The sequence below is a fragment of the Lynx canadensis genome, chromosome C1, assembly GCF_007474595.2.
Source record: "Lynx canadensis isolate LIC74 chromosome C1, mLynCan4.pri.v2, whole genome shotgun sequence".
Classification (NCBI taxonomy): domain Eukaryota; kingdom Metazoa; phylum Chordata; class Mammalia; order Carnivora; family Felidae; genus Lynx; species Lynx canadensis.
This window is the reverse complement of record NC_044310.1, coordinates 207,715,337-207,737,481: the sequence shown is the minus strand read 5'-3', so window position 1 is coordinate 207,737,481 and position 22,145 is coordinate 207,715,337. Positions and strand designations below refer to the sequence as shown.

Genomic DNA, 22,145 nt, shown 5'->3' with positions numbered 1-22,145 from the left:
AGGGCTTTGAGTCCAAATGAGTCACGTTTGCTTTGAAACGGAACATGATTATTTAAGACACGTCGAAGAGAGAAAAAGGAGGCTCATTTGTAAGTGCAGCGTCTAAGATGTGGGATTCACAAAAGGTTGCAGTCATGCCCTTGATTCCTCTTCCACAGGATACCACCTCCCACTCATCTTCTAAGGGCGGTGGGGGAGCTGGAGGAACCGGAGTTTTCAAGTCTGGCTGGCTCTACAAGGGGAATTTCAATAGCACCGTGAACAATACCGTTACTGTTCGGGTAAGGAGACATCAAGGCTCATCTTTGTTTCTGCCAGTTCTCTGGACACCCCCTCCTCTGGTCACAGCACAGAGGAGTGTCATTTGCATCGAGTTTATATTTCGGGTCATATTTTATTTATGAGGAAGGAGGACGCTGTTCCCTAGAACAGTGCCCAAGAATGTAGCGTGCCCGAAGGAATTTCGGCATTTCTAATTTCTGTAATAGCACACTGCATTTTGAGCTACCTGTCTATTTCTTCCCCTTTCTTTAGTCATTCAAAAAGCGCTACTTCCAGCTGACTCAGTTGCCAGATAACTCCTACATCATGAATTTTTACAAAGATGAAAAGATATCCAAAGAGCCCAAAGGCTGCATCTTTTTGGATTCCTGTACAGGTGTGGTGCAGGTGAGTAGATATCCCTTTCCTCCTTGAGTTTTGTTTTCCCCTCTTGGATTTGTTGTTGTTGTTGTTAATTTTTTTTTAATTTATTTTGAGAGAGAGAGAAATTGGGGGGTGGGGGAGAGGCAGAGAGTGAGAGGGAGAGATAGAATCCCAAGCAGGCTTCGTGATGTCCTCACAGAGCCCGACGCAGGGCTCCGTTCTGCTCGGGACTTGATCTCACGAACCACAAGATCATGACCTAAGCCGAGATCAAGAGTTGGACCCTTAACTGACTGAGCCATCTAGGAGCCCCTCCCCTTTTGGGCTTTTTAATCAAAGAGTGTGTTCATCCAGTCATCATTCATTCAAGTGTTTATGGAGTATCTGATATGAGTCAAGAACTGTTCTCGACTTTAGAGATCCGTTGGAAAACAACACAACCCGAGTTTCTGCTTTCACAAAACTCACTTTCAATAAAGGAAAAATAATAGAAAATACACAAAGAAAAAAAATCAACAGAATGGAATCAGTGGGTGAAATCTGGAGTGAAGAAAAGAAATGGGGCTGTGGAAGGCAGAGAGACAAATGGTGAGGTTGGAAAGGAGTACCAGTGCTCCAGAAGTGAGAAAAAAAAACATCTTCATAGAGAAGTTATTTGATCTGAAAACTAAAGAATGAGCGGGGGCAGCAAGTGCAAAGGGCCTGAGGCAAGAGCAAGTCTGGTATATTCAAGGAGAAGGAGAAAATGACCACCCGTGTGGCTGCAGCATACAACGCCCCTGAGCTAAAGAATTCAATAATATATAAACCATATAGCTCACTATGCTTCATAAATCCTATCTTTATTATTGGGTAATAATGAGGTAGTACATTGGCAGTGCACACATAATCTTCTTCCTTCTAAGAGGAGGTTTCCTTCAAAGACAAGGATTACATCGATTCCCAAGAGCTTAATTTCAGAAACAGACACGGCGCTTTGAACGAACCATACTGTTCCGGAAGTTCTTCTTAGCGTGTGATTGTTCTTAGTGTGCGATTCGACATAGACCACTGTGGCAACGGGAAGCAGAATAACTCCATAGACCTCATTTGGACACCATGCTCTCATTTATTCTTTTCGCTCTCAGGAAGTAAGGGTCCTCCTATTCCCTCTTACGTAACAATCAAAGCAACCAAACCTTACAGCAGCCTCATCTTGAATTTCACAAAAGGATGCTGGCTTGTGGAGGTTGAGGACTGTGTTTCTGGTCACCGGTCACCAGGAGCAGACCTTCTCTTCCCACTCACCTGCAGGCGTGGACGCAGCTGGCTCCAGAGCTGAGATTATGTCTTGGATTAATACCAAGGGGCACTCGGATATGTGGATGCGAAATGGAGCTCTCTCCAGTCACTTAGGCCTGGGCTTTTTCTGGATGGTCTATCTGTTAAAATCTGGAATTCCTCCAGAAAGTACTAATGCTGAACTTGAAAAGGAAAGAATTAATTAAGTGTAGCTGAGTAGTCGGCTAGAAGTGAAAGATAATTGCATTTTAATGCAGATGCCAGCTTTCCATATGGAAAGGGCAATAAGGATCTTAATGGAGGGTGGAGATGGTTTTCTATTGTTGGCCGCAAAGGAAGCTTCGGCTTTAGAAGTGTCTTTAGAAGTGTCGAGTAAAACTTCCCGCAGTAGGTGAAAGATCAACGATTACATTTTCTAGAAACTGAGCTAAAACTCTTAAGTATTTTCTTTTCCATTTTTTCCTTCAAAGCTCGCTCTAGCAAATGCATTACCATCTTTTAGGCAGTATCACTGCAGCCCGTGCTGTATATCCAGCTCACAGAGATACGTATTACTATGACATTGCTTCTTCAAAGAATCCCATTAACTCGGTGTTGAGCACGCATCTCGGTGCTCAAATCTGACCTTGACTACAGGAACTTCTTCTCCATCACGTCTTAGACTGTACTTCAGTCTCTGCTGAAGTGGTGCCTTGGAGCTGGAGAGTGTCTTCTAGGAGAAAACACAGTTTGGGGTTCATACAGGTCAGCATTCAAATCCTGGTTTCACCACTTACTTTTGGAGGCTTTGAGTAAGTTACTCGGACTCTGAGCTCAGGTTCCTCATCTGTAAAAACTCAGATAATGTGCTAGCATGGAAAAGGATCTGGGAGACCGTGTGTCTTCAGCCTTTCTTCCCTAGTCTTGTAACCAAACTAACGTGATTTCACTCCTTGGTGAGTCACAGGTAGAAGCTACACCAGGTGAGCTACCTCACAAAAAAAAGACTTCATGCGCAGCAAATACGGAGATCGTGGTGAATAACTTCCCTAGCAAGGGTGAGTGGGATCCCTTTATTTAGGGTTAGGATGAATATTTAGAAAGGGGAGCCTTGTCATCGTATGTAGAGCCAGGCATGAGGTCATACATGTGTCTTAAGGAAATATACCTATATATACATTGTATGTTTTATAAATGAGGCCTGTGTTCCTCTCGGAGGAGAGATTTTAATATTGTAATGAGGTAAAGGTAATTGTTGGTTACTCTGTGGGTCACTCCATGGTCCATCTGCGCTGGTGTGAGTCAGGGGTTGAGCTCAAACTGGTCTGGACCTTCTGGGCCACAGTTCTTTGCATGGGCAATTATTGTTTGAGGAGTAGTTTTGGTTTTTATCATGGGGTGCTGTGCCCTTCAGGCCTTTTGCCTGAGTTCAAAGGTAAGCTGGAAAGAAGAGCTTAAGGAAAAATGTGGGACGTAAGTCCTTAAGTACAAGCAAGTGAGCAGTAAAGGTCAGCGCTAGCTGGTGATAGGCTTTCCATCAGGTGCAAAGATCACAACTTTGAGAAATAGACATTCCACTGGGGAAAGACCTACCTAGAAAATCTCCATTCACCTTCCTGAAATTTCTATCTAAATATTCTTCTTTATTCATTTATTTTTTATTCACTCATGTATTCTTTCATTCAACAAACTCATTGAGTGTCTATGACATACCAGGAACTGTGTTTAGGCATTGAGAACTCCCTGCTGAAGTCAAAACCAGAGAGGAACATAGGCTCATTGTTAATGATTACACAGTGTCACAAAAGCTATCAACAACACCTGCTATTGAATGTTCTAGGAGCACAGAACAGTGATGAGTGAACTCTTCTGGGTCAGCTAGCAGGATTCGCCAAGGTAGATGTTGCACCTTAAAGCACAGCTGCATTTCTATTTCACTCCCCAGTAGATGGCCATTCAAATATTTGGGAACACTACTATATCTTTGAAAGAGTTTAGCCCTATACCCCTTCATTTCTATTCCTATTTATCAAGAACTTGTAGCCCTTTGGGGAGGGAGGACCTCCAACTTCTTGAGATCACTGGGAAGATAGATGTCTGGGTTACGTACCACCTTGTGTCTGGATCCTGGTTCTTACATATTTGCTTATGGCTGTCTCTGGCTTATGAGGTCTTACAAGTGGAAAGAAGATTCTCAAATAAGATGCAAGTTTAGTCATTGCTCTCCCAAGCTCTCAGGTACAAAATGTGCCTGAAGACGAAACATGTACACACAGGATCACAGAACAAATGAATAATAGAATGAGTCAGACCTGTTTTGTCAAGAATCATTATCGGTTTCTCTTGAATAAAACAGAAAAAAGGAACAAAAACTTTACCTCAGAAGTGATACCTACCCTCTGGCATTCTTAGGAAGTCCAAGCTCCTAACAGTCTTCTGTGAACAAGCCATTTTGGTTTGTTTCATTCAGACCCAATCTATGTCATCGTGTTTTTCTAAGAATAATCGTTGGAATTCTTAGAAATATATTTCAAGGGTGACATCAAGCAGAAAGAAACTCCTACCCAAGTTTCTCAGAGATTTGTGGTGATATTTATGGTTGGAAATTTTTTAGATCTTGATTTAAAAAAAAAATTGACAATAGTTTCCATTTTGTACTATAATCACATAGTGACATTAGATGTGTTTTATACCCCATGCACTCCCAATCTGGAACAGAACTTCCAGTTTTTGCTGCTTCAGTTTTGATCTGGGGCCAAGGGACATCTAGGCCTGTGTTATCCCATCTGATTCCTTCAAGGTCTTCTTATTCACTCATCCATTGGCCCATCCATCCATCTATTCAAGATCTTGCCACTATGGAAGAGAATGAATAGTCCAAGCATCCCGTCTTTTAGGGTTCCCACCACAACATTAATAATGACCGATGTCACTTTATGCAGGCGTAAATGGGGGTGGGGGGCCAAACGCTGTTTATTTCCTCCTAGGGGCCGAATCTGCCACCTTGTGGACGTGGATTCCAAGACCGTGGCCTCACGTGCTTAACTGAAGTCTAGAAACTTGGATACATTCTGCAGCTCAGGAAGCCCACCACCTGAAGGAAGTGGGGCCAGGTGTGAGACAGCAGGGAGCAGCTTGGAGTGTGCATGCCACATAAACGTAGTTAAATCGGGAGGGGAAAACTGCCAAGGAAAACAAATCTAGAAACTAAATCTGACCTATAAACTTCACATTAGCAAACTCTGGCTCTAAAGAATCTCATTTCCGGGGCGCCTAGGTGGCTCAGTTGGTTAAGCATCTGACTCTGGATTTCAGCTCAGGTCACCATCTCAAGATTCTTGAGATTAAGCCCCAGGTGGGGCTCTGCTCTGACAACAGGAGCCTGCTGGAGCTTCTCTCCCTTCCGATCTCTCCGTGCCTCCCCTGCTTGCACACACGCGTGCGTGTGCTCTCTCTCAAAATAAATAAACTTCTATGAATAAATAAATAAATAAATAAATAAATAAATAAATAAAATCTCATTTCCAATGATAACAATAAAAACCAGAATGACACTGTACTTTTATGTGATACATTATGTGGCACCAGTTGATGGAACGCGCATTATTATTGTTTTATTAAAATAAAACTCAGGGAGATAGAGTGGCTTTCCCAAATCACAGAGCTAATAAATGGCAAAAATAGGTTTGAAGTGGAGGGATGTCCAAAACTACAGAAAGATGCCCAAGGAAATAAGCTGATAATCATACATCATATGGGCATGCCTGCATATATTCATACATCTATCCTGCATAAGCCACATGGACGGAAGAAGTACTACAAAGATATGCTCATGTGTAGCTTTAAGCAGTGGGTTTTAGGGGGAGGATTTATTTCAGCAAGCATACATTGAAAACTTAGTTATGCTAGGCTTTGTGGGAAAGCCAAATATGAGTCAAATGTGGCTTCTGTCTTCAAAGAACTCCCAGCCTGTGGGACGATGCGTAGAAAGAAAAAATAAATGGAGCACGTGCAAATAAAATGAGTGGCACATCTCAGACAATAGGTTCTGATGACATAATGTAAGACTACCATATAACATATAAGATATATAAGATACAGAATATATCACCGCTTGAGACTTTATTTTATTTTACCTATAGTACATGCATAGTACGTATGCTATATTTCTGCTTATTTGTTTACGGACACTCCATTACACTGGAATGCAAGTTCAGTGAGGGCAAGTGCTTTATTTGAATGTTTTTAATGCTGTGCACCTGACACGCAGAAGGTACCCAGTACATTTTTGTTGAATGAAATGCACAAACATACAGAGAATGGAAAGGATTACATCAATGGTAGCCACCAACCCCAGTAACCTGGATGTGATGTTGTGTGTTTCTTTTGGGAACTCTGCAAAAGATGCTAGTAACGTATTAGGCACAATGGAATATTTTGTTTGGGTAACTTCCTTTGATACTAAATTCTCCATTGGCTTTGGTAGCTTTGTTGGAGTTTCTATTTCGGAACCTTTCCAGATGAGTATTGTGGAAACAGACCAGTTGGCTACAACTCATTAAACATGTCAGTTGGCATTAGGACATATTCACAGTTTCCTGCTTTTTATGAAGCTGTGTAGATGGACTGTGGTGAGCTTTAGTAAACGGAGGAGTCACGTCTGCCACAAAGGACACTGTTTTCAGGGAAACAGGAAAACTGGGAGATCGAAAAAAAAAAAATATGATTATTTCCTGATTACCACTATAATGACATAACAACTGCATTTCAAGATTATTAAAATGTCCCATTGATTTTCCTATTTTTGTTCTTTCTTTTTTTTGTGTGATTTTATATGCCATTATGTTAGAGATCACAGAGAATGAGATAGAAAACCACTTAGGCATCACAGTCTTCCCCAGTGTAAGCTTCTCTATGACTGTAAGTAGTTCTGTTCCGCTCCAAATAGAAAAAGATAATTCGGTTTTTGAGAAGCTGCAGATAGAATATTTATTTCATTGATAAATACGCCCTTTGGAGAAATAAGGGCTTGTTATAGTTTGCCCAAATTTTTGCAAAATATTTTTTATAAGATTGTTGACATCAGCAACCCATTTTCCGATTCACTTGAAGTAGAGTATACAGTTTGGAAAATCAAGTTTTAGTGTCTATCTTTTGTCCTGTTTTCTGTCTGGAATTCTCTGAGTTCCTTCTCCTCTGCATTTGGAAGCAGGTCGCAGTTCCATTGACTTTTAAGTCATACAATTAATGTAAGCATTTTACATGGCTTTTCATCTCCTTGTCTACATTATTTATGACATGTGATTAATTAAACAGATTCTTTAATATGTTTGTTTTCAAGACAACACTAAGACTGGCTTGCATTTTGCTGTGTTCAGATCCTTAACAGTGTTCCAGCCAAAGCTATGCCCTGAACTCTGAGCATTTCGAGTTCTTTCCTCTGTATCTATTTCTGTTCCTGTTGTTTTATGAAGGAAAACTATCTCCTCTTACACTTGCTCAAGGCCACGCTGTCTTTGCCCTTAAACCCTCTGTGTCAGTGCAGGCCGCATGGGGTTTTATGGACCTCTTTCATGAGACCTGCCAGAAGTATGTGTTAGGGTTGGGGAGGGAGCCCACCCACACCTCCTGTGGAGATTATAGCTTCTAAGAATTTGCATTCTTTGTTTTAATTTTGTTTTTATTTTTTAAAATTTACATCCAGATTAGTTAGCATCTAGTGCAACAATGATTTCAGGAGTAGAATCCTTAATGCCCCTTACCCATTTTAGCCCATCCCCCCCCAGAACCCCTCCAGCAACCCTCTGTTTGCTCTCCATATTTAGGAGACTCTTCTGTTTTTTCCCCCTCCCTGTTTTTATATTATTTTTGCTTCCCTTCCCTTATGTTCATCTGTTTTGTCTCTTAAAGTCCTCATAGGCATGAAGTCATATGACTTTTGTCTTTCTCTGACTAATTTCACTTAGCATAATACCCTCCAGTTCCATCCACGTACTCGCAAATGGCAAGATTTCATTCTTTTTGATTGCTGAGTAATACTCCATTGTATATATATACCACATCTTCTTTATCCATTCATCCGTCGATGGCCATTTGGGCTCTTTCCATCCTTTGGCTATTGTTGATAGTGCTACTATAAGCATGGGGGTGCATGTGTCCCTTCGAAACAGCACACCTGTATCCTTGGATAAATGCCTAGTAGTGCAATTGCTGGGTCGTAGGGTAGTTCGGTTTTTAGTTTTTTGAGGAACCTCCATGCTGTTTTCCAGGGTGGCTACACCAGCTTGCATTCCCATAAGAATTTGCATTCTTAAAGAAGCTGCCTGTATGTTTGCTTTGCCCCCTAAAGTTTGGGGCCACCGCTATCTTTCTGGCAACCCCCACTGCATTTATATTGCAGCCAAAATAGCCTCGAAATGCAGCGCTGGCGTTTTATGAGTCAAAATCATCCTGTCCTCTGCTTTCCTAGACCCCAGAGGGTCTTGAGAGAACAACAATATTCTCATATCGCAATAGCTTTCTGGTTCTCAAGAAGAGTTTTTATACCTTAAGTTCACACCTCTTCTTCAGCACATTCACACAGAATCTAAGTACGTTTATCTTCCAATTGCACATTTTTGTGATTAACTGGTTAATGCCTGTCTCCCCTGTTCAGCCAGGGCAGCTAATGTGTCTGTTTTTGCACAGCACGAAATCTGTCTTTTTGAAGGAATACCACTACTGCACTGAGTAGTGAGGGTAACCAGTCAGCCTCTGCCCATATCAAGTTCATAGACTATTTAAAAAGCCAGCCAGCGAGTGAGTTGTTACAAGGAGTATGGGCCAGAGCCAAGAGCGTGTCCTTGGAAGAATCTAGAAAGTGGCATTTGAGCTATGAAGTTCTACAGTGAGAATCACAGCTGGTTTTTTTTTAGCTAATTCTTTTTTCTCCTGAATTTTTCTTTTTCTTGAGGTTTATTTGTTACCCTTGTCTATTGTCAGCGCTTAGAGAAGCCATGACCTCCCAGGCCGTGACCAGCCCTTTGGGATGTGATTGTGCCAGGAAGGGGACAAGGAAGGGGAACAGCATTTGCTGAACATCTTTGCCCCTGATCATCTCAGTGGGTTAGAGGATAAAGAGGTTTTTTTTTTTTTTTTCCTTTCTCTGCCGCTTGCTACCTGTAGAATCCCAAGCACATTTCAATTTATCTCCCAAGCATCCATGTCATTACATGTTAAATGGAATAATTCAGTTTGTCTCCCAGGGCTGTTGTGGGATGAAGCAGAATAAAAACTATGCGTGCTCAGCACGGTACCTGCCATCTAGACGGCAAGTGGTTAGTAAGTGTCATATTTGTGGTAGTCATCATGATGTTGTGGAAATTGAAAGGAGGAAGCTATTTGAGGACTATCTTCTGAGACCATCACCAAGAAAAAAGACCTTACCAGGAGGATATTGCAAATTATTTTTTTCTTGCCACCAGGAATAGCAATCGTGTCCCCGAAAAGAATCTTATACTTTGATATTCAGCCACAATCCCACACTATAATGTTACTCTCACCTTACGGTTCTTCTCCTATTTGCTTTTTACCTGGTTGTCTTAAGCCCATAGACCTTGCACTGTTGTAATTGTGGGTGCTCCAATGGCTTCAAAGCAGAGTTGACTAGGGGTAAGAGTTGACTACCTGTATCAGAATTAACTGAGAGTGAATTAGAGATGGGATATCTTCAATAATTCTTACAACCACCGCAGGTAATATAACACTAATTATATCATTGCGGGCTATATCATTCCGCTTTGAATTTATAATTCTAATCTCATGGCAGGAATGTATAAAAGTGCCATAATAATTTGCTCTTGTGTTCCCTCCAGTTTCAGTGCGCTTCTCCCATCTTGGAATAGTTCAGTGGTTTTACAGATTTCAACTTGGATGCCCCTTCCTGGAAGGCCAGCCTGAAGTGGCTACTCACCCCCGAGCCCATTTTAATTCTCTGCACAGCCCCCAATTTCTGTTTTCCAGTCCTTTGTGTATTCCTTCAGTCTTTCGTTCATTCATTCTTCCCTATGAATGTCAGTTTCCCGAAAACAGGAGGCAATCCTATTCCCTTATAAAAGGGAAGTGTTTTGAACCCACTGGTACTAAGCCCTTCTGTGCGACAGCACAGGGTAAAGTCGTGAGCGGAACTGACCTGGTCTTCTGGAGGCAGCCATGAAGGAGGCACATGTTGGTCAAAACAAAGAAATGAAAATGAATACGTATGGACTTCCAAATTGTCGTACGTGCCCTGGAAGACAAGAACCTCGTCCTGAGAAATTGGAGAAACTTTGACTGAGATCTGAAGAGTGACTACAGGTCCCCTAAGTAGATGAGGGACAGACATGGTGCTGACTATGTGTGAGGTACTCTCGGGGGAGGGGCTGCTTCAGGCCTTGCGGCAGCAACAAAACATGTAACCAGAGCACATTCAGGAACTAGAGCCAAGGCCTCATGGGTTCGTCACGAAAGGCAAAGTAGAGATGTCGAATAAGAGAAAAGTTGGGAGGCTGATGGAAAAGCCAGAGCCAGAGAAAGGAATTGGGGTGCCCAACCATGTGGACATCCTTTAAAGCCATTGGGGTCAGATGAGAGAGAAAGGAGTCCAAGGCATGACTGAAAAGTGGTGGCTGATGAAGAAGAAAGGAAACCAGAATAGAGTGTGGTCATGGAAACCCAACACAAACAAGTTTCAAGGAGGAAGTGGAAGCCACCATGTTAATTCTACTGAAGAGTCAAGGAAGATCTGAAAAAGGAAATGTCTTGGATAATGCAGCAGCATAGAGTTTGTTAGTGACCATGGGTAGTGCTGCTTTGGGGTGTCATGGGGCCAGAAACCCAACTGGAGTGAATAGTGGACGGAACACAGGATGAGAAAGTGAAGGCAGACCCTCTAATCAACGATTTGAAGAAGTTTAGAGCGTCTTGCCACATGTGCCTGAAGGTGAAATTTTTGAGCCACCACAATCATCCAATCAACAAGAACCTAAATAAAATACATCTTAGCACCAAAAGCCCTGAAAGAAACCAAACAGAATGATTCATTCCCACCCAAATTTTGGCCTTCGTTTGGCCGATCTTCTTTATGTTACTCTCCTATAAAGGAAACACTTCGGAAGCACAACCCCCTAAAAAATGTCTCTCGCTCTCTAAGACTTATTATCTGGTGTTTTTGCTTTCTGTCTGTCTTTTTGCACCACAGAATAACAGATTAAGAAAATATGCTTTTGAATTGAAAATGAATGACCTAACCTATTTTGTGCTGGCGGCTGAAACAGAGTCAGATATGGATGAATGGATCCACACCCTGAACCGCATCCTGCAAATCAGTCCTGAGGGGCCACCTCAGGGGAGGAGGAGCACGGAGCTTGCAGATCTGGGGCTGGGTGAGAACGCACGCGCCCCCCCCTTCCCTTCCTTTGCAAAATGTGACCTGTGTGTTTGGTTCATCTAATGAACCAGTTAACTGTGGTAGCTGTCAAGGCTAACTAGTTAACTGTGGTAGCTGTCAAGGCTAGCTCATCCATCTCTGAGCTCCAGAAAAGCACCCCGAAATGCTTGACTTTTCCTGAATAGTGAGGATCACCGCACGCAGGTATGATTTTGAGTTTACTGGCAGTGATTTGAGGCTGGAAATCATCTGTCGGCAGTACTAAAAATGTACCCATGTCTGATGGGAGGTTACCTTAGATGGGGTAGTTTGTGTTGCATAGCCTTTACTTTACTTTACTTTGATTTAATTAATTAACATGATATTATGTAAAGACAGACATGCATTACTTCCTTTTAATTGAAAGATATCTTTCATGGATACTTCTTGACCATACTGAGATCAGCTTATATGTGACAGTTCCATAAATGTTGCACAATATTAGAGATCTTTATGAAATAAAAGGATTTTTCTTCTTCCCATCCTTATTACTTCATAAAATTCTAATTCATTCTAGGCAAAGAGAGGGGAGCAAGAGCGTGGAAAGGACAGGTGATGAGACACGTAGAAAAACAGGTCCATGACCACAGGAAAGCCAAGTTCACTTCCAGAGTTGGTCGTTCCTCCCGAAAGGAAAACTATTTTAAGACATTTTGTCCAGCACCGTGGGATCTTAGACACCAGAGTCTTTAGATTCTTGTAGTCTAAGTATCATATTCTATAAAGTGAAAGAGGCATGGGGCAATGAGGAAGAAAACTGTTGTTGACTTTAACACAACTACTATGTACCATAGTAGGCATTTAGCATTTATGATTTACTTAATGATAATCAACTTGAGTATTCATGTTTATAGAGTTTTAGAGAGTTTTAGTAACTGAAGCCAGAATATGGGCTTGAAGTTGATGGCCAGAGAGTCAGAATATCAAAAATGTACTCACAGATAAGAAAACTTTAGTGTGCATTGATGGACTAAGTCATGACAACCCCAAGTATAAGTGTGGTATTATAAGGGTCAAGAGTTCTTACGCACATAGGGTGGTGTCATGGAAAGAATCCCAAAATGACCATCAGGAGGTCTGATGTCCAGGCCTCTATCTCGTAACAATATAGAGTCCTGGAGGCAGGATACAACGAAGACATCTGCTCACCTGCATCCATCCCACATCCGGTCTTGATATGCCATAGCCTGGAGAGATGTGTGATTCATGAGTATTACTTATTAACCTGTCTTGGTGTATCTTTTCAAGATTCGCTGGATAATTCTGTAACTTGTGAAAGCACACCAGAGGAAACAGAGTCTTCAGAGAACAGCCTACACCCAGACTTCGCAAAAGTAATAAAGCCGACATTTTACTATGCAAATAAATTTGAATTACTTATTAGTTATTGTTTTCATGGAAAAGATGGAAATGCTGTATTTTAAAATTTAAACTAAGAAATGCAACACTCAAAAAACAAAAGCATGTTTTGATCGGATTTGCCGCGTGTTAATGGATGATATTAAAAGAGTGATGATACTAAGGGGCAATTTCTTGGCCATGTGGAGGGGGCCAGGCTGTAAGTATTTGGATAGTTGGTTACCAAGAGCTAACACAGTTTTCTCTGCAGTACCTCACAGAAACTGAAGAGACTGTCAAAACAACTCGAAATACGGAGAGGTTAAATCTGTTCTCGCTGGATCCAGATATAGATGTAAGTCGAAATTCCTTCTGAGCAAGCGTGAACTCAATCCACACAATTGTGGTTTAGAATTCAGGATTTCTTTTTTTTATGATGGGTGTCTGTTGAGAAAAACCTTCCACCTTTTTTGTAGACCTTGAAACTTCAGAAAAAGGACCTTTTCGAACCCGACCTTGGGATCAAACCATTTGAAGAAAAAGCCGCCAAGAGAATCATGATCATTTGTAAAGCTCTCAACTTAAATCTTCAGGGATGTGTTACGGAGAATGAGAATGACCCAATAACGAATGTAAGTTTCCCCTGTTACATCCAATGCCGATCAGCCAATATCACACCACCCTGGCCAAAATCTTTTCTATTCCTGATAATCCCAGGCACTGAGTTCACACCAGCTAGTGCACCAGGGAATATGAATGACAGCATTTTCCACATCACAAAAATGCACGAGTTCTGAAGCGGATGTATTACCGTAAAATGTTCCTTTTACCTTGAAGAAGTGTCAAAGGGACTGTATTCTAGTGTCCTTTCCATTCAATCGCACAGTGGTTCAGAGTTTCCTAAGGCATTGTTTATATCTACTTGGTGGTGGCTGAGATGGCTTTTAAGTCAAATTCTTTTTTAATTTTTATATTTATATGTTTGTTTGAATGTATATTAGAGAATAGTGTGGACAAACAAATCAACTCTGAGATTTCACAGCTATCACTGCCTAAGACAAGGCTACATAGTGAATCAAGTAAAATAATATTGGATAAATATTAAATAATAGTATAGGCAAATGGGAGGGAAAAAAAAAGGTGCTTCACTGATATTTGGGAACCACCACAGAATTCATTAAATCAACATAAGATTCCTTTTCCTGCTAAGTGGACTGTCTTGAAAGTTCTCTCCTATGGGGGGTGGGGAGGGAGGGGAGGAGGGGTGATGGGCATTGAGGAGGACACCTTTTGGGATGAGCACTGGGTGTTGCATAGAAACCAATTTGACAATAAATTTCATATTTCAAAAAAGAAAGAAAGAAAATTCTCTCCTAGTAGTCTGGGGACAATTCTATACCAATTGTATAAAAATTGTTTTAATATTTATGTAGTTAGTTAGTTATTTAGTTATTTATTTATTTATTTTGAGACACAGAGAGAGAGAGAGAGAGAGAGAGAGAGAGAGCATGAGTGGGAAAGAAGCAGAAAGAGGGGGGGAGAGAGAATCCCAAGCAGGTTACCTGCTGTCAACACAGAGCCCAGTGTAGGGCTCAAACTCATGATCCATGGGATCATGAATGTGAGCCAAAATCAAGAGTGGGATGCTTAACCGACTGAGCAGACCAGGCACCCCTAGACCAATTGTAAAGTTATTTGTGGGAAGGGGGCATTCCGCGAGCATAAACATTAAATTCTGAACTGTAAGGAAAGAAAAATTATACATAATCCCGCCACCAATCCAAGTCAGTGTTGTTGTACTGGTATGTCCCCTTTCATTGTTTTTAATGCAGTCCATTTTAATTTTTGATAAATCATCCCTCAATTATCATCTCCCATCTCAAAGAAGAAAACTTATTTCTAGATCCATATTATAAGCCATGTTTGCTTTTAGAAGACAAAACAGCGTTAAGCTTTCTCTCTAGACCAAGCACCACACAATTCCATGCACATCTCCATGCTGAAGTTCAATGAGACTTATTAGCCGTGACAGTGTGTGGCTTGAAGAAAGGATGGACCCTTTTGTACCTGCTGCCCTTGGGTCTTCAGGCATGGCACTGGTTCTTTGAGCCCATTTTCCCTGGTGTGACAGAGGGATAATGGTACATGCTACGAACCTCAGATTGAATGAGGAGAATCAAGTGATAATGTGCCTCTCTTGGGTCAGTATGCCTCGCCTTCCCATCAGTGAGTTCTGCCACGCTGGGCAGGTAGCTTACCTTCCCTCTCCTCTTCTATAAATGGGATAATAATAACAGTAGCTGTTTCAAAGGACTGTTGTGAAGAAGTCATGCAGTAATATATGGAAAGTACTTGGATGATGCTTGATGCACAGTAAGCAATCATTACATATTAACTGTTATTTTAATAGGTGGGAAATTGCTTGGAAATTTGCGAATGCTATATATGCAAGGTATTGGCGTTTTCAGTATTGCACATGAGAATCTTGTTGACAAGGTAAAATTGAGCTGACTCACCAGCAAGAATCTTCCCCCCCAAGGAAACTTTCTCACATTTTAGAACTATAATTGGGCAGTAGGTATGTGAGTAAAAATGATAGTACTGGAAGTCACGTTTATTCCTTTTTCAGCAACTACTTACTCTGTGCACCTACTGGGAGCCAGACTTTTTCTAGGTACTCAGGAAACAGCAGGGAACAAGATAACAAGCCCCCTGCCCTCTTGAAGGCTGACTCTTTTTGAAAAGAACAAACAATAAATTTTTTTTAAAAAGACAAATAAATTAACACGAGAGTTGTACATTATTTACAGTTGTTTGAAATAAATCAGTATGACAGATGTGATACAGAGGAACTGGGAGATGGGTCACGTTAGGTAGAGTGGTCATACGAGGCCTCTCTCAGGAGGTGACATTTGAATACAGACCTAACAGGTGAGAAGGATAAGTCAGGTCATGGGAAAATATTCTAGGGCAGGAGAACAAGCAAGTGTGAATGCCCTGAGACAACTAAGTCTCGGCAAGTTCTAGGAACAGGAAGTACCTGTACAGGTGCCGAAGGGAAGAGCAGACCAAGATAATGTGGGAAGGACAGTCCAAGGGAAGGTAATGTAAGGTACAGGCTGTAGTGAAGTGTTTGCATTTATCCTGAGTGGAGGCTATTGAAGGATTTAAAACATTTTCAAATGGTGTGGTTCGATTTCTGTTTTTGTTTTTGATTTTTAAGATCCCATCAGAAAAAAATAATGAATTGGAGGAAATAAGAGTTGACCAAGGGTGGTAGATAGGAGTCTGCCCCCTAGTTCATTGCATGGCATAGACTAGGACTGGCAAGGAAGAAGGAGAGAAATGGGTGGATATGACTGATGTTGGGTAAATTGGACAGACAGGCTTCTCTGATCCATTGGACAAGGGGAAAGAGTATCTCAAGGATGAGTCCCTCGCTTTTGCTTTGAATACTTCTATGCATGGTGGTGCCATTAAAAGGGCAAGACTAGATGAAGAGCAGATTGGGGGGATATTGGCCCCAAATTCCATTATGGGCATGTTAAGCTTGATAGGCCCACTAGATATCCAAACAGAGATGTCCTTTGGGTAGATTCAAATACAAGTTTGGAACTCAAGGGAGTGGCCACGAACTAGGTATAAACTTGGAAGTCTGGTCATACAGTGACCCGGAGGGTCACATTTAGGAATTTCTGTGTGAATAGAAAAGGGGCCAGGAACCAAACCTTTAAAAGATGAATAGAGGGATTCCTGGGTGGCTCAGTCGGCTGAGTGACCAACTCTTGATTTGGGCTCAGGTCATGATCCCAGGGTCATAGGATCAAGCCCCAGGATTCTCTATCTCTCTCTCTCTCTCTCTCTCTGCCCCTCTCCCCCACTCATGCACTCTCTCTCTCTCTCTCTCTCAAATAAATAAATAAATAAATAAATAAAAGATGAATAGAGAAATGACCAAAGGAGACTAAGAAGGAATGGCCATTGAAGTAGAGCTAAACCAAAAAAGATTGGGCTCTGAAGCCAAGAGGGAACGTGTCAGCTGTGTGGCATGGTGCTGAGGAGCTGAGTAACAGGAACCCAGAGAGGAGCCCAGTAGATATGCCAACATGGAGGACACCTGGGACTGTGGAACGAGAAATTTCCATGGAGTGAAATGGTCAGGAGGAACAATCAATGTACTTTCATTCAGGATTAAAATTTAAAAAACAAAAGAAAACAAATCAAAAGCCCTGGAAGCTGCTTCTTGAAACCACTTGGAAATATCAGGAAAATGTAACCCAAATCATAATGGCATTTAGCCATCTTATGAAATAAAAATAAATGTGGTTTTTTTGACCATGCATATCCTTAAGTGTGATTAAAATATCCAATTTAGAAACTGAAACTTGAAGATAATGGGCTTTTCTTTCCAGTGCCCGGCATATGACTCCTTCCACATGGATTCCTTTCTTTGTACTAAAACTCATATTCAGAAGCTTAATGTTTGTATTTGGGCCAGTCTTGCCAAGCACGAGAACACGCCCAAGTTCAGAACCCAGCATCAGTATGCCCTTTTATATCTGTAAAGCCTGAGAGACAAGTTTATTTGGAGTGCTTTGGATGTCCATATTGTACTTAATTTACTTTAAAATTGATACAAGTGTTAAAAAAAATAGAAAATGACTTTGTAAAAAACAATTTCATTGTGCTTATAAACAATAAAATAAAAACTAAGAAAACAGCTTCACCTAAACTTGACAGCAATTTTTTATGTAATGGCATTGTTTTTAAAAATCTTTGTATATTATTGAGTGACACTCTTTTGTTAATGTAGCTATTTTTAAACTCATTGTTTTTAACTCAGAGAGCATTTTTTTTAAGTGAATCGAAATATTTCTTCAAGTTGCCAAAGATCCAACTCCTGTATTTAGTGAATGAGCTTCTAAAAAGCTTCTTTTTAAAACTTTTCCATGATGAGGAAACAATATTTGACAGCATGTAATTTTTTAGTCAGTCCGTTGGGAACCAAATTCAAGTTGACGGTATTCTAGTATAAAATATATCTTTGAAAATAGCAATTGATTCCTAAAATGTGAACAAATAAGCCTGCTTCACAGCAGAGCTACTTTAAAATTATAATGTTCTTGATTTTTATTTAAGAAAATACAGAATTCTAAACATAAGAAGCCTGTGACTTAATTTGGTAGGCTTTCAAGTGCTTGATTAAACAAATCTTTATTGAAAAACCAATGGTTCAAAAAGTAAGATTTGACATTTAAGTTGAAAAAGTGGATTGGAAGAAATAAATGAATCACCATATGAGCTTTAATTTCTGATGGATTATCAAAGTAGGTAATTTATTTCCATTCACCAAGCAGAAGTGAAAATCAAAATGCACCAATTCATGACAAATAATAGGATTTTTTTTTCCTTTGACCTTCAATGTGTTTTGAGTTCCTGCCTGAGTTACTTTCATGTAATTTTTGCATTTTCTACTCTTGCAGACCACCACTACCACAAACCAAAAGTTTTTCTAAATTAAATTCAGTTGGTAAAATGGGAAACTTTTACTTTTTAATTGTCTTATTTTTTTAATATTTTATTGAATTTCATTTTATATGTGTAGCTCTGTTTCTAACAGTAGGGCAGCTGGCAAATATGACTAGTATTAAGGAATAAAATAATAACCCCATTATAAGCTAGCCATATTACTGTGTTTCAAAGCACATGAGATACTTATTAAACATTCAGTATCATGTGGTTTTGTGTATATCCTGCTTGCCCACAGAACACTGATATATGAGGGGCATCAATTCAAAATTCAGTGACATAAACAAAAGTAAGAATGTTTTGGGGAGCATATTCCATTCTGAGAAATCTGTAGTTAATGACATGTAATTATATCTATTTGCATGGACATAATTATTTCTATGTGTAGACATGTAACTATGTACATATACATATATTCATTTATTTCAGTCCCTGTTTTATTTAATAACTGTTGCATTTAACAGTTTTCTGTTGAAAATTTCATCTTTCTGGAATCATTCTTCAGAATCTACGATACTCTGGCAGCATTTAACATATATATATATATATTTTTTTAATCTCTCTCTACCCCCCAGTCGCCTTACAGCCTGTTTTCCCTACTCCACCTCTATCTTTTGCATGCTGATATTGTTCAGGATAACATTCTAATTTTCTTCTCTTTATCTCATGGCTTAAACAAGAACCACATACAAAACTCTCCTGGGTCCACATCCCCAGCCCAGTTTCTTTGGCCAGGCTCAAAACTCATATATCCAACTGTGATTGGAATGTCCTATAGACGACTCTACGTACCATCCAGAACTCATCTTTGTATCTTTATCTTATATATTAGTGAATGATATTGCCGTCCACTTAGTTTCTTACATCTCCAAACCTGGGAATTTTCTTTTATGCATACCCCTGTGAACACCTCTCTCCAACCAATGAGAATACCCAATGGATTTCTAAGTTCTTTGGGTATACCTCCTTAATGTTCCTCAAATGCATCTCCCATAAAAGCATTCTTTCATGCCTTTATGTTCTTTCCTGTGTTTATGTCTTTGCACATGTCTCTTAATCTACCTAGAAGCCCCTTCTAGCCACCGCTTTACCTACTTTTTGCTTTTTTAAAACTCAACCAAGAAACTTTCCCTTTCTTTCCCATCTTTCATTACCTTCCCATTTTCTCTTTATTTCACATTTTCCCTTTTCCTTCTTAGCATGGTGGTGAGAGGTACAGAGGCAGCTACTCGCAGGCTTGGAATTGGGTAACCAACCAAGAAGTCCTCATACTGGGAGGCAGAAAGCTATGTGGAGGCACAGAAATGGAATGTGCTTGGCTTTGTCAGGATCTGGGGTACTGTGCAGGGTGGTACAAAGGAGACAATTCGAGAAGGTGGCTGTGGTTGGCAGACTGGTTACTCTGAACAGTAAGTAAATTGATTGAACAAATAAGTAAATAGGTCAATGATAACAAGAGCCAATTTTTCACTATTGGAGGAAATAGTTACATGAAATATGAATAGGGAAAAGGCTTGAAATAACCCTTCTTGATTTGAATTTGAAATAGAAGTATCAACATGAACTCATGAGTTTTTCATAATATTTCATAAAATATTCATGTACAGATAGAATTAAAGAAATCCTTGTAGATGTGAATGTTATGTGTATGGATATGTGTATGTGTATGTGTGTGTGCATATGTGTATGTGTCCCAGTAACAATGAGCATAATGAGCACCGAGATCCTGGTTTCTAAATGTCACCCTCACAGAAAGGTACCAGAGCTGTATGGAGAAATGACTGGGGCATTGAAAGTATCTGATGAGCCTAGAACATCTTGTTGAGTGAAGAAGTGCCCCCAAAATTATGGAATCTACCAAAAAGTCACGGGAGCTACCTCTAACCAAATCTGAAACAATTTGAGCATCAATATAAATAATGATAGTAAGAGATTGAAATCTATTGAATAAAATAGTAGTAATCCATGAGTCTATACTTGGAGGTATGAAGAAAAAGAAAGAAAGAAAGAAAGAAAGAAAAAAGAAAGAAAGAAAGAAAGAAAGAGAAAGAAAGAAAGAAAGAGAAAAAGAGGGAAGGAGGAAGGAAGGAAAAGAAAGAAAAGAAGGAAGGAAGGAAAAGAAAGAAAGAAAGAAAGAAAGAAAGAAAGAAAGAAAGAAAGAGAAGGAAGGAAGGAAGGAAGGAAGGAAGGAAGGAAGGAAGGGAGGAAGGAAGAGAGATAGAGAGGTTCATCATTACAGAATACCAACTAGTAAATATAGAAAGAATGATGGAACTAGAAAATCACCATTGGTAGCCGTCTTAGTGGGAGTTGATTCCAGTGGGAGTTACCAATGGAGAATTAGGTGAGTTAGGTTTGATGAGTATCAGGACATTGGGATAATCTCAGAATATATCTGAAAAACTGCTAATCACTTACCACTTAATATATATTGTATATTTTAAAGAACAATATTATGCCATATATAAATAGTAATTTCTCTTATCTACTGTTTTATTAAATAATGTACTAAAGAGGCAATTGCATGTATGACGATTTTATATCAAAACCATCGCTTCTTTCTTTTTCCTGCAGATTGAGCCTTTTTTTGTGAGTGTGGCACTTTATGACCTCAGAGACTGCAGGAAGATTTCTGCGGATTTTCATGTGGATCTAAATCACACTGCTGTCAGACAGATGCTCTCAGGGGCTTCCGTGGCTTTGGAAAATGGAAACATTGACACTGTTTCCCCAAGACAATCAGAAGAACCTCACGTCAAGGGATTTCCAGAGGAATGGCTAAAATTTCCAAAGCAGGTTGCACTTTTGTTTACTTATGATAACCCTGAAACTGCTCGTTTCATCATTCTTACCCAAAGAATACAGTTGGTTTCCCAACTAAAAATTCCCTAAAAGCTGTCCCTTTAAAAAAAAAGAGAGAGAAATTTTGTGAATGTCTTCAGTATGCATCCCTAAATGCTTATTAGTTGTTTTCTTTGTACATAGGCTATATTTTCTGTAAGCAATCCACATTCTGACATTGTTTTGGTGGCCAAAATCGAAAAAGTACTGATGGGGAACATTGCAAGTGGTGCTGAACCTTATATTAAAAATCCGGACTCCAACAAGGTAATGCATAATCTTTTCCATAAATAATTTAGGCTGCTTTCAGGATATAGAATCACACTGCCTTAATGAATTATCAAGCTTGGTAAATGTGAGTCTCAAAATAGTCGCTGGTTACTGAAACGAATATCCATCGGGCAAATTTGAAAGTATATATTCTTGGTGTATGTGTTTCGACCAAGCAGCTTCTGACTTCTGATCATCTCTTAGTAGAAATCAACTTAAATGTGTATAAAATTTTCACTCCAAGGATCAAAATGTCAGCGATAATGAAAAGTGAGGATTAATCTGACTAAAAGCAAGTGAATACAGATTACTGATGATGAACTAAGTGAAAGAGTAAGACAGATAACTGTAGGTCAAATTATTCTAACACTGAAGTGACAGCAGAGTAAAGGATGTGCTGGGAGTTCTTCAAATGATAGGACAACAGAAATTTTTTTCTTTTTTCTCCAACCATATTGTCTTTAGTAATCGAATGTTACTAGTTGGTAGGAAATAAATATTAAAAGTCTGTATTCTTCATGCAAGGGAAATGTATTGGGGAAAGACTGCATAAGAATGGAATTTGAGCATGTGTAACAATTTAGGGCAGTGTTTAACATATTCATGAGATTCTGGGTTTGGCAAACTACAATGTGCAGGCCGGATCCACCTGCCACCTGTTTCTGTCAATAAAGTTTTATTTACACAGTCACACTCCATCATTTACGGATTGCCTAATGGCCGCTTTCCTGCTACAGAGACAGAGACGCCACGACAAAGACCACGTGGTCTACAAAGCCCAATATACTTACTGCGATCCTCTGCAGAATACATTCGC

At 40.0% G+C, this 22,145-nt stretch overlaps 1 protein-coding gene across 1 annotated transcript in view; it reads left to right on the top strand.

Moving 5' to 3' along the window:
- Nucleotides 1-22,145, top strand: part of DOCK10 (dedicator of cytokinesis 10) — a 269,566-nt gene that overhangs the window by 156,640 nt on the left and 90,781 nt on the right. Inside the window, 8 exon segments of the mRNA XM_030325753.1 lie at nt 159-281; nt 535-669; nt 11,123-11,306; nt 12,599-12,684; nt 12,960-13,043; nt 13,165-13,320; nt 20,792-21,013; nt 21,203-21,325. Coding sequence (XP_030181613.1) covers nt 159-281; nt 535-669; nt 11,123-11,306; nt 12,599-12,684; nt 12,960-13,043; nt 13,165-13,320; nt 20,792-21,013; nt 21,203-21,325 — 1,113 coding nt within the window.